A 13,482-nucleotide genomic window follows, 5' to 3' on the forward strand; every position below is an offset into this window, starting at 1 on the left:
CAACATTTTTCTAGACAAGTCTCCTAAGGCTAGGGAAACAAAAGTAAAAATAAACTATTGGGATTCCATAAAAATTAAAAGCTTTTACACAGCAAAGGAGACAACAAAACAAAACAAAACAAAACAAAACAAACCTGATCTATTGAATGGGAGAAGGTATTTGCAAATGATATATCTGATAAAAGGTTAATATCTAAAATACACAAAGAATTCATACAACTAAACAACAACAACAAAAAAACCCCAAACAATCCACTTAAAAATTGGGCAGAGGTTCTGAATTGACTTGTCTCTAAAGAAGACATACAGATGGCCAACAGAAAAATGAAAAGATGTTCATCATCACTCATCATCAGGGAAATGTAAATCAAAACCACAAGGAGATACCACCTCATACAGGTCAGAAGGGCTAAAATCAGAAACACAACAAACAAGTGCTGGTGATGAAGTGGAGAAAAAGGCCCCCTCACACACTGCTGGTGGGAATGCAGCCACTGTGGAAAACAGTGTGGAGGGCCCTCAAAACTTGGAAATAGAACGACAACATGATCCAATAAGTCCATTACTGTTTCCAAAGAAAAGAAAAACGCCAATTTGAAAATATATATGCACCCCTATGTTTATTGCAGTATTCTTTACAACAGACAAGATATGGAAGCAACCTAAGTGTCTATCAATAGAGGAATGGATAAGGAAAATGTGGCACACACACACACACACACACGAATATTGATCTGATGTGTCATTTACAAACATCTTCTCCCATTCTGTAGGAAGCCTTTTAATTCTTTTGTTTTCTTCACTGTGCAGAAGCTTTTTACATTGGTGAGGTCCCAATAGTTCATGTTTGCTTTTGTTTCTCTTGCTTACGGCAACGTGGGTAACAAGAAGTTGCTATATTGAGGTCAAAGAGATAGCTGCCTGTGTTCTCCTCTAGGATTTGGGTGGTTTCCTATCTCACATTTAGGTCTTTCATCCATTTTGAATTCATTTCTGTGAATGGTGTATGGTGTAAGAGAGTGGTCCAGTTCCACTGGCATGTTGCTCTCCATTTTGCCAATACCATTGCTTGAGAAGCTGCCTTTTTTCCATTGGACGCTTCTTCCTTCTTTGTCGAAGATTGACCGTATTGTTTTGGGTCCATTTCTGGGTTTTCTATTCTATTCCATTGTTCTATGGGTCCGTTTTTGTGTCAGTACCACACTGTCTTGATGACTACAGCTTTGTAATACACCTAGAATTACCAAAAGTTTTATAAACGTCAACTTTTAACCTGTCTTAAACATATGAAACTCCTAGATGATTTGTCAAAAGGATATCAAATCCAAGGATTATTAAACCCATGGTTGTATAGCAAAGGAACACACTATTTCTTGTTGAAGAAAGAGTAGGTATTTTCTAGACTATCAGGAGTTGTGTTCCCACCACAACTCAATGTTTCGGAGAGCCAAGGGGCACAGTCAAGACAGGTTCCTGAGTCCTAGATTTGGAAAAAGAAACTTTCACTCAGGTCTGTGAAAAGTTTCAATGTTAGACAAGCCAGGGAAGTTCGAGGAGGAGTAAAAAAAATTGGATATGCCTGAATTCTAATGTGATCTCTTGGGAACAGGGAATCTCCAGGAAAAAATTCCATTCTGTCCAGATAAGTTCCCATGGGGAGATGGGCTCAGGGATTGGAGTAACAATGGGAAATGTGTCTAACATTTCAGACACATTTTGCTGTGTCAGATGCAGCAAACATAAGGAGCTGTAAATATCTCCTCGGCTGCAGATCCAGAACATGTTTAATCCGAAGCCGGAGGAGACATGGTTTTTGCATTTGGATTCTTAAGTCTGGTTTGGGGACCAATGCTTCACTCCTTCCTGTTCTGGGAATAGAACTTGCTTTCCATCATCAACAAACAGGGAGGAATTCTGACTTCCACCTGGAGACCTTCCTCTCAGAGACCCCATCTAGGTGAGTCTGAGAACTCAGCAGGTATTCCAGGGAAGGTTCCGAGAGAATGGAATCTGAAAGCTTTCCTCTGAGGTCACCTGAAAGCCTAACCATCCTGGTCTCAGAGCCAAAAATCATTGTGTTTGTTGGCACGGTGAACTCTTTCATTTTTTTAATGTTTACTTATATTTCAGAGAGAGAGGCGGAGACAGATAAGAGTGCGTGAGGGGCACAGAGAGAGGGGGACACAGAATCTGAAGCAGACTCCAGGCTCTGAGCTGTCAGCACAGAGCCTGACATGGGGCTCGAACTCACGAACTGCGAGATCATGACCTGAGCCAAAGTCAGACGCTTAACTTACTGAGCCACCCAGTCTCCCCCATTTATTATTTTTATGTTTATTTACTTTTGAGAGAAAGAGAGAGAGAGAGGCAGAGTGTGAGTGGGGGAGGACCAGAGAGAGAGGGAGACATAGATCTGAGGCAGGTTCCAGACTCTGAGCCTCAGCAGAGAGCCTTCTGTGGGGTTGGAACTAACCAACTGCGAGATCATGACCTGAGCTGAAGTCGGACGCTTAACCGACTGAGCCACCCAGGTGCCCAACCCACTCATTTATAATCAATTTATGTAAGATGCGAAAAAATGAAATGTCTGTTGAAATTAGCAATATAAGGATTATTGTTGACAATTAAGTGGTGGGAATAAAAGATCAGTTGGATGCGACTAACGAGGGAACGCCGGGTACTGTCTTCCAGGATAATCTGAACATTTCCCAAGAGTTTTGCAGTTAAAGGAAATATGAAAATACACTATTAGGTATGGAAGGAGGTGCAGTGAGGGAATTTAAACAATATTTTTAAGATGGGGTATTTTGGAGCATATTCTGTATCTTTTAGAAAGGTCCAGACCAATGGAGGGAGCCACGACCTGGCAACTGCAGTTCTGGAGACATACATTTCACAGAATCTTCTCTCCATTACGTCACTTAAAAAGTTTATTTAAAATGCAAACAGGCATATGCTAGAGGGTTTTATTTTGCACTTATTTCATTACCTGGAGGACGAATTTATGTTGGGGTTTATTGGCCATTTACTTTCCCTGTCGTAAATTATCAGTGTAATTTCTTTGCCTTTTACATTGAGTCTGAGTGTTCTTATTCTTTTCTTTGTTTGTTGCTCCTGCTGAATCATTTTCTTCCTTCCTCTTGATTGCATTTTTTCACACAAATAATTCTACTCCTAAACCAATATTACACTATATTTTAACCAACTAGAATTTAAATAAAAACTTTAAAAAGCAAAAAAAAAAATTGCAAATTTTAAGCCAAGTTTACTATATGCTGTTTAATTCTTGTATGTATGTACAGATATATTTTCTGGGTGGTGTGAGAGTTTATAAACTTTGAGTGGTCAAATCTACCAGTCGGCCATACTTTCTCCCCCACCCGTTGTGTTCTCTGTGCCTTGTAGTAATAAACTGCCTTTTGTATGTATTGCCACCTACCTCACATCTGTGCTTCCTCGCTGCTACCTTTTGTTTTGTGATTGGATCTATTTTCTAAACTAGCAATCGTCCTTCTGCCGTCCTGTGGAAATGTGAATTTCTCTTGCATTCAACTTATATCTTTCTCACAAGTGTGTGTGACCCCACTTATGTTTGTAAAGGATGAAATTATAATTTTATAGTCTGCTCCCTGCCTTATTTTTAAAGTCAGTTATAATCATAATTCTTATTTTTCCATTTCTTTTTTGAGGTTTTTGCCTATTCCATTTTGATTTTGAGACGTGTGTTAATGTGATGAAATTGTTATTTTATATCTTTTCCTACAGAAGAGTCTTTTTAACTCAATTTTAATTAATAAGTTTATTTTGAATTCACTATTTATCCCAGTTTTCTTCTCTCTGCTATTCCTTGTATTTTATAAATTCCATTTTCTAAAAATGTGTTACTATATAAATGCACACCTTTATGAAACAGCAAAAAAAAGATGAATGAAAGAAGTGAAGTTCTGCTCATTTGGATCTTACATTCAATGAAGAAAGCAGAGTGGGGGAAATAAATATGTATCTGACACAATGTTCTCAGGGATAGACATATGAAGAAAGGAAACACGTTTTTGCACACTCACGTGCACACACATATAACTCAACAAGGAGAACCACAAGTGATTGGTCTGCACCCTGACCACGTATGACGTGCTCTGATATTTTCTATTGTGCCTTAGTTTTTCTATTCTAGTTTATTCTTGCAAACCACACCCTGACCCACAAATGGTCCCAGTCTCAGAATATGGAAAACATTCCTCTCCCTGGTTCTCTGTTCCTGTGCTGGTAGCTCCCTGTTTGTGTTCTCTGTCTTTTCATTGACAACTCCTGTGAGCACAATCTCTCATTCGTTCATGCAATATGTATTTATTACTACTGCCCCCAACCAAACTATCTGGTTGTAAAGGGTGGGAGTAAGTATAACATGCCCAGGCCACCCACAGTCTAGCAGGGAAACATATATGGAATTAAATAAAAATTACAGTGATAACACCACATCTAAATTATCACAAAAGAAAGTCTTTTTTTTTCTTGTGGGAATGTCAAAACACACACACAGTCACACACACACTCACACACATTCATGAAGGAGATGACTCCTTGCTGTCTGAAAGAGGAGATGGGAGTTTCAAGACAGAAGAGGTGAAAACTTCCAAATAGATCAGTGGATGATTCCAACCAGAGGGGAAGCAGGTGTGTAGGGGCTCGGAGTCTTGAGACTGGGGCTTGAGATGAAGCTACAACTCAAGTTCAGTGTCGGTAGAATTGATGTGGGTGAGGCAGCATGAGTGCAAAGCTGTTGGGTCAGTCAGGGGAGGCAAGCCAAGTGTTGGAAATATGGATTTGGGGTTCATTCTCCAGGGGGGAGTCAGATGAAAGCATTAAATCAGAAAGGTGGACAGTAACGTAATTGTAATATAGAGAGATCTCTCGGGGGTAAATGTGAATATTGGCTAGAGGGGTGCTAGCCTGTGATGGGTGGAGAGAGGAAGAAAACTGAAATAAGGCTGTGGAATTGGGGCCCCAGAAGTGGGGAAGCGATGGGGACATTTGAGAGAAGAAAAAGTCAGTCAAATCTCCTCACCAGCAAGAAGCACTCATTATCCATTGAGGGAACTATGCTAAGTTCTTTATGGCGTATTCACTAAATCTGCCAACCACCTGAGCAGGATAGATACCTCTAGCCCTACTATTTGGGGAGGGATATTAGCATTTACAATAGTTTGGTTGGGAAGGTGGGGGAAGAGAAGAGAGGGAAACAAACCACATGAGATTCATAGGGGTAGAGAGTAAACTCAGGGTTGATGGAGCGGGTGGGTGGGGATGGGCTACATGGGTCATGGGGATTAAGGAGGGCAATTGCTGGGATGAGCACTGGGTGTTTTTAAGTGATGAATCACTGATTTCTACTCCTGAAAACAATATGCTACACTGTATGTTACCTGAGTAGAATTTAAATGAAAAAAAGTGTAGTTTGGTTGGTTCTCCAAGTTCAAAAAGCAAACATATGTAGATCCAAAATTTAAAACACGAGTCTCTGATGATGAAGGTGTTGCATTTTATATCATTTATAAGAGGTGGGGTTTTGTTAGCAAATAATCTTTTAAAATCCGCCACTTTGGATGTACTCTGTGTATTACCCTTAGAGAATTGTGGGGGTTTTCCCTTGCTTGTTATTTAGCGGGATGTCTTGATAACTTAGACATCCTAACTTTTCCTTTTAGATAAATTGCTTTTTGCTGCTTTATTATTCTTGGTGTCAAGGAGATGTACCTGGGGTTGGGGTGTCGCCAGAACCAGGGACACTTTCTCGTCATCATCACCAGGGGCCACCTGAGCTCATTAGATCTTTCTCCCCACTTTTCTCGCTCTTAGTTTTTGAATTTGATTTTTGTTTCTGTAAATACTGGACACAAAATGATCACCTTAAAATCGAGACCCATGTCTACATGCTCACGGGAGACTTAACTACTAGAATTTGGATGTTTTTGCAACTTATAGGAAAGACAATCTGATAGTGCACAGCTTGCCTTGTATCATTGTTTGCCTAATTATTGTGACTGGAGGTGAGAATAGTCTGGTTGTGACATGGTCCAAGGAGGCTATAGAGCATGTGTGTGTGCGTGTGTGTGTGTGTGTGTGTGTGTGTGTGTGATGAGCAGTTCTCAAGACAGAGGTCCTGGAACCCATACCTCCAATATATGCCCTTAAAATAGATGTGCCAGATTACTACAAACATATGAAGCTAAGAAGGCCCATTTCTATTCAAAGATTCCATGGAAACGAAATTAATAAAGTGCAAGGAACACCATGTGAAGGAGGGGTTCCTTGTGCCGGGAAGTTTCATCAGTGTCAGAGAGGCCACCTCATTCCTCAACATTCCCTGCCACCACCTCTCATCAGTCTTCCTCTCGCTCCTTCCCCTGGACACACTGGCTTTCTTTTGAGCCTGGGTCTTTAACACAATATGCAAACAACAAAAGGCAGGATGGTGAAGGGGAGTGGGAGACACTGGCTTCCGGTTGAGGAATTCCTTCCATGTTCAGGAAGGGGAGACTCAGAGGAGGTAAAGGCCCAGCGGAGGGAATACTGTCAGTGATGCTGTCACAGGCTGTGTGGTGACAGATGGCAGCCCGATGCCTGGTGAGCAGGGCGTGATGTTGACACTGTGTGGCGCCCTCCAAACTAACGTGACCTGGTGTGTCGACCACCATCATGCTTTAAAAAATTAATTTAGAAAAACCCACGTCTTTCCTCAGAGCCGTCGCACTCATAGTTCCCTCCGATGGGCACGCTCTTCCCCAGAGGACCTTGTGTCTCCTGTCCCCTCGAGGGCTCTGTTTACATGTGTGCCGGTGTGCCCGAACAACCAGGAAGAGCCATCCCTCCATCCACGCTTCCCTTTACACAGGCTTTGTTTTTCTTCACGGCACCTGTCACCTCCTGATATTTTATCTGGTCTCATTTGCTTATCCCCTTTCTCCATCACTGAACCCTCCAGGCTTTTGTTTCTAGACACTTATACACTTTGTGTGAAGGTTAGTCAGTGCTCAAGGTTATTCCTCAAACACATGACAGAATTTCTCATTAAAAGTAAAGAAAACATGAGCACTTGGGGAAAATGTTAAGTGTGGGAAGTGAATACCTATTCAGAGCTGGCATGGAGATGCTGAGAGGGGACAAGTTCCATACAAAAACGATGGATATTCACTTTTGAATGCAAAATAAGAATTGTAGCATTTCAATGATATTTGCAATGTTCATTATTGAGAAAATTAGTCATGGTATTTTTGTTGTTGTTGTTGTTCCCTGGTAGTCACCTCCAGCACATGAATCCAGGAAATGATACACAAATTTCAGAATTTTTTCTTCTGGGATTTTCAGAGGGCCCAGAACTGCAGCCCCTCATATTTGGGCTTTTCCTCTCCATGTACCTGATCACTGTGTTTGGGAACCTGCTCATCATCCTGGCCGTCAGCTCTGACTCCCATCTCCACACACCCATGCACTTCTTCCTGGCCAACCTGTCCTTTGTAGACATCTGCTTCACCTCCACCACCGTCCCGAAGATGCTGGTGAACATCCAGACTCAGAGAAAAGTCATAACTTATGCAGGCTGCATCACACAGATGTTTTTTTTCCTACTTTTTGCTGGATTGGACAACTTTCTACTGGCTGTGATGGCTTATGACAGATTCATGGCCATCTGTCACCCTTTGCACTACGCGATCATCATGAAACCCACCTACTGTGGACTGCTGGTTCTGGTGTCTTGGACGGTGAGCACCCTGAACTCATTATTACAAACCTCAATGCTGTTGCGGCTGTCCTTCTGTATAGAGGTGGAAATCGCCCACTTTTTTTGTGAACTCAATCAGATGATCCAACTTGCCTGTTCTGACACCTTCCTTAACGACATGGTGATGCATTTTGCAGCTGGATTGTTGGGCGGTTCTTCCCTAGCTGGGATCCTTTACTCTTATTATAAGATAGTTTCCTCCATACGTGGGATCTCATCAGCTCAGGGCAAGTATAAGGCATTTTATACCTGTGCATCTCACCTCTCAGTTGTCTCCTTATTTTACTGTACAGTCCTAGGAGTGTACCTCAGCTCTGCTGCTACCCAGAGCTCATGGTCAAGTGCAACAGCCTCAGGGATGTACACGGTGGTCACACCCATGCTGAACCCCTTTATCTACAGCCTGAGGAACAAAGACATAAAGAAGGCTTTGAAAAGAATCATTGGGGTTCCAGTGATGTAAGGGCCCATTGTCCTGGGGCTAAAGATGTGCCCATGATTGCAAGGCTCAGAGCCTCAGAGACTGGATGGATCTGCTGTTCCTTGATCAGACTGGGGAAGTAGAATCTGTTCCTTCTATTTATTTCCTGAAATTTCCATTTGTTTGAATTCAACCTCTCTATGTATTTAAGTAACTCACTTTATTAAGCTTCTGATCTGTTTGATATACAGTTTATCCTTTGTCCATTTTCATATGTTCCCAATGTTTTCCCCATCCTTGGGTCACAAAGGCCTAGAAATTTCTGTATCTTACAATGGGAAAGTTGGATTTCTTTTTCTTTTCAAGATTTTATTTAAATTCATGTTAGTTAACATATAGTGTAGTATTGGTTTCAGGAGTAGAACTTTGTGATTCATCATTTACATGCAACACCTACCACTCATTACAAGTGCCCTCCTTCATGCCCATCACACATTTAACCCATCCCCCCACTCACCTTCCTCCAGCAACCCTCACTTTCTTCTCTATCCTTAAGAGTCTCTTATGGTTTGCCTCCCTCTCGTTTCTATTTTATTTTTCAGAAGTTGGATTTCTTAAAAATATTTTCATTTCAAATGACTTCTATCATGCCAAGTAGATTTCCCAAAAGAATAATCATTCCTCATATGGAAGAAAACTACACTTGGCCACTAAGCCCTTTACATAATTCTATTGTCTGGGAGAATACAACACCACAGTGTTCACCTTGAGTCTGTCAATCTTTTTATATCATTACCTTAACTACTCTTCCTGAGAATGTGGACTCTAACAGTGTTCATTTTAAGCCTCAGGTTATTGACATCAATGCCTAAGCTAGGAAAGCCCAGGCAGTCTCCTATGCCCATGTGCTTATGAACATTCCCACAGACATTTCCCTGACCAGAGCCTATGCTGTGACTGCACTGGCCCTTGGGGTACTTACTGTGATTGCAAGGCACACCTCCACAACACCTATCAGAGAACTCTAAAAAAACAAGGCTTATTACTTATAGGCTCTGCAAGGAATAGGCAGAAAGGTCTGGAGGGACTGTACAGAAATTCAGAAGGAGAGAGAGAAAGGCCACAATGGCAGGCCCTGCCTTTATTGGGGTCTCTGGTCAGAGTGTCTAGGGGTTCGCAGGATCCCTCTTTGTTGACAAATTTAAAACAGAAATTCTGGCACAGAAAGGGAAAATCAGGGTCACTCATGTGTCAGTATGTAGGTTACCCATGGCTTTCTGAAGAGGTGCTTCAGACTGGGTGTGTTCTGAGTAGTTCTCTGGTGAGTAGAAGCATTCACCTAGGTGTCTAGAATGCCACCATCACCGCTTGTTCATAAAGTCATTGGAAATAAACTAGAACAACAGAATGATCATGACTGTGCTCCTCAATTGTCAGATCATGTGCCACAAATAAAAAGCAGCATCTTCTGGGGCTACTGGGTGGCTCAGTTGGTTAAACACCCGACACTTGGTTTCAGCTCAGGTCATGATCTCACAGTTGATGAGATCGAGCCCCGCATTGGGCTCTGCTGCTGACAGCATGGAGCTTGCTTTGGATTCTCTCTCCCTCTCTCTCTGTAACTGCATCACTCTCCCCCACTCTCCGTCTCTCAAAATAAATAAATAAACTTAAAAAAAGCATCACATCTTCTAATTGCCTCAGGTCTGTTCGCTTGGGTTATTGTGTCAATCAGCTACTGCTGTATAACAGGTGGTACCTTTACAATCAAATGGAATCATATGCTGGGGAGCGTTTCTGATCTCTGCTGGGCTCCTCGTGGGTCTGGGGTCAAGTGTGCATCTCTACCTTGTGTTTCTAAGGCTCATGTGTGGTATTTTGTTTGGCTGTAGTGCTCTTCTGTCTTCAGTCAATTTACGGGCTCTTGTTACTACATTTGTACACAGAGGTTAATCTTCTACTTATAGAAAAAATCTGTTTATTGTGGGAATTACTTAATGTAATTCCATAGTTCACAGACCCATATTAACACTTGGCTTTCTTCCTCATTAGAAGTGCTATCTCTCACCCCTCTTAAGTGAGAATCAGCTACCTGGTCTCCAGATCCTACCCTTAGCTATGCACCATTAGATATTTTCCCACTGAATTAAATCTTTGGAGTATAATTGTACACAGTAACCTGCATATGTAAAGTGTACACTTTGGTGAATTAAAGGAACTACACAAAAATGAAGAGTACTCAGTGCAAGTTTCTATTTGTGTATAACTTAAGACTGTTACATAGGCTTTAACTGCTTTGTTAGGTAATTACTAAAACTTTAAGCATCCCGGGCATCATATTCCCTTTTTTTGATGGTAATGTGGGATTTGAAACATACCTGCATATGGACATTGCTGGGAATGATAAAATATGTGGAACTTCTTTTCTGACCTCAAAGAAAACATTTTAGGGTAATGGTTGTGTCTTGGGTATGTATGTGGTTGCATACATTTTTCTTTTTTTTTTTTTTTTTTCCTTCCCCTCCCCCATGGGTTCCTGTTAAGTTTCTCAGGATCCACATAAGAGTGAAACCATATGGTATCTGTCTTTCTCTGTATGGCTTATTTCACTTAGCATCACACTCTCCAGTTCCATCCACGTTGCTACAAAAGGCCATATTTCATTTTTTCTCATTGCCACGTAGTATTCCATTGTGTATATAAACCACAATTTCTTTATCCATTCATCAGTTGATGGACATTTAGGCTCTTTCCATAATTTGGCTATTGTTGAGAGTGCTGCTATGAACATTGGGGTACAAGTGCCCCTATGCATCAGTACTCCTGTATCCCTTGGGTAAATTCCTAGCAGTGCTATTGCTGGGTCATAGGGTAGGTCTATTTTTAATTTTCTGAGGAACCTCCACACTGCTTTCCAGAGCGGCTGCACCAATTTGCATTCCCACCAACAGTGCAAGAGGGTTCCCGTTTCTCCACATCCTCTCCAGCATCTATAGTCTCCTGATTTGTTCATTTTGGCCACTCTGACTGGCGTGAGGTGATACCTGAGTGTGGTTTTGATTTGTATTTCCCTGATAAGGAGCGACGCTGAACATCTTTTCATGTGCCTGTTGGCCATCTGGATGTCTTATTTAGAGAAGTGTCTATTCATGTTTTCTGCCCATTTCTTCACTGGGTTATTTGTTTTTCGGGTGTGGAGTTTGGTGAGCTCTTTATAGATTTTAGATACTAGCCCTTTGTCCGATATGTCATTTGCAAATATCTTTTCCCATTCCGTTGGTTGCCTTTTAGTTTTGTTGGTTGTTTCCTTTGCTGTGCAGAAGCTTTTTATCTTCATAAGGTCCCAGTAATTCACTTTTGCTTTTAATTCCCTTGCCTTTGGGGATGTGTCGAGTAAGAGATTGCTACAGCTGAGGTCAGAGAGGTCTTTTCCTGCTTTCTCCTCTAAGGTTTTGATGGTTTCCTGTCTCACATTTAGGTCCTTTATCCATTTTGAGTTTATTTTTGTAAATGGTGTGAGAAAGTGGTCTAGTTTCAACCTTCTGCATGTTGCTGTCCAGTTCTCCCAGCACCATTTGTTAAAGAGGCTGTCTTTTTTCCATTGGATGTTCTTTCCTGCTTTGTCAAAGATGAGTTGGCCATACGTTTGTGGGTCTAGTTCTGGGGTTTCTATTCTATTCCATTGGTCTGTGTGTCTGTTTTTGTGCCAATACCATGCTGTCTTGATGATGACAGCTTTGTAGTAGAGGCTGAAGTCTGGGATTGTGATGCCTCCTGCTTTGGTCTTCCTCTTCAAAATTCCTTTGGCTATTCGGGGCCTTTTGTGGTTCCATATGAATTTTAGGATTGCTTGTTCTAGTTTCGAGAAGAATGCTGGTGCAATTTTGATTGGGATTGCATTGAATGTGTAGATAGCTTTGGGTAGTATTGACATTTTGACAATATTTATTTTTCCAATCCATGAGCAGGGAATGTCTTTCCATTTCTTTAAATCTTCTTCAATTACCTTCATAAGCTTTCTATAGTTTTCAGCATACAGATCCTTTACATCTTTGGTTAGATTTATTCCTAGGTATTTTATGCTTCTTGGTGCAATTGTGAATGGGATCAGTTTCTTTCTTTGTCTTTCTGTTGCTTCATTGTTAGTGTATAAGAATGCAACTGATTTCTGTACATTGATTTTGTATCCTGCAACTTTGCTGAATTCATGTATCAGTTCTAGCAGACTTTTGGTGGAGTCTATCGGATTTTCTATGTATAATATCATGTCATCTGCAAAAAGCGAAAGCTTGACTTCATCTTTGCCAATTTTGATGCCTTTGATTTCCTTTTGTTGTCTGATTGCTGATGCTAGAACTTCCAGCACTATGTTAAACAACAACGGTGAGAGTGGGCATCCCTGTTGTGTTCCTGATCTCAGGGAAAAAGCTCTCAGTTTTTCCCCGTTGAGGATGATGTTAGCTGTGGGCTTTTCATAAATGGCTTTTATGATCTTTAAGTATGTTCCTTCTATCCCGACTTTCTCAAGGGTTTTTATTAAGAAAGGGTGCTGGATTTTGTCAAAGGCCTTTTCTGCATCGATTGACAGGATCATATGGTTCTTCTCTTTTTTTTTGTTAATGTGATGTATCACGTTGATTGATTTGCGAATGTTGAACCAGCCCTGCATCCCAGGAATGAATCCCACTTGATCATGGTGAATAATTCTTTTTATATGCTGTTGAATTCGATTTGCTAGTATCTTATTGAGAATTTTGGCATCCATATTCATCAGGGATATTGGCCTGTAGTTCTCTTTTTTTACTGGGTCTCTGTCTGGTTTAGGAATCAAAGTAATACTGGCTTCATAGAATGAGTCTGGAAGTTTTCCTTCCCTTTCTATTTCTTGGAATAGCTTGAGAAGGATAGGTATTATCTCTGCTTTAAACGTCTGGTAGAACTCCCCTGGGAAGCCATCTGGTCCTGGACTCTTATTTGTTGGGAGATTTTTGATAACTGATTCAATTTCTTCGCTGGTTATGGGTCTGTTCAAGCTTTCTATTTCCTCCTGATTGAGTTTTGGAAGAGTGTGGGTGTTCAGGAATTTGTCCATTTCTTCCAGGTTGTCCAATTTGTTGGCATATAATTTTTCATAGTATTCCCTGATAATTGTTTGTATCTCTGAGGGATTGGTTGTAATAATTCCATTTTCATTCATGATTTTATCTATTTGGGTCATCTCCCTTTTCTTTTTGAGAAGCCTGGCTAGCGGTTTGTCAATTTTGTTTATTTTTTCAAAAAA

General features: G+C 41.0%; 1 protein-coding gene across 1 annotated transcript; it reads left to right on the forward strand.

The window, feature by feature from the left end:
• The first annotated feature begins 7,225 nt into the window (after positions 1-7,225).
• On the forward strand, positions 7,226-8,243 carry LOC124524904 (olfactory receptor-like protein OLF4). Its single transcript, XM_047097337.1, is given in 2 exon segments — positions 7,226-7,273; positions 7,275-8,243. Coding segments are annotated over 2 exon segments (1,017 nt in total).
• The last annotated feature ends 5,239 nt before the right edge of the window (positions 8,244-13,482 follow it).

This window comes from Lynx rufus, unplaced genomic scaffold (assembly GCF_022079265.1).
Source record: "Lynx rufus isolate CCGP_SWC_20201006 ecotype Redwood Valley unplaced genomic scaffold, mLynRuf1.p SCAF_4, whole genome shotgun sequence".
In the NCBI taxonomy this organism is placed as follows: Eukaryota; Metazoa; Chordata; class Mammalia; order Carnivora; family Felidae; genus Lynx; species Lynx rufus.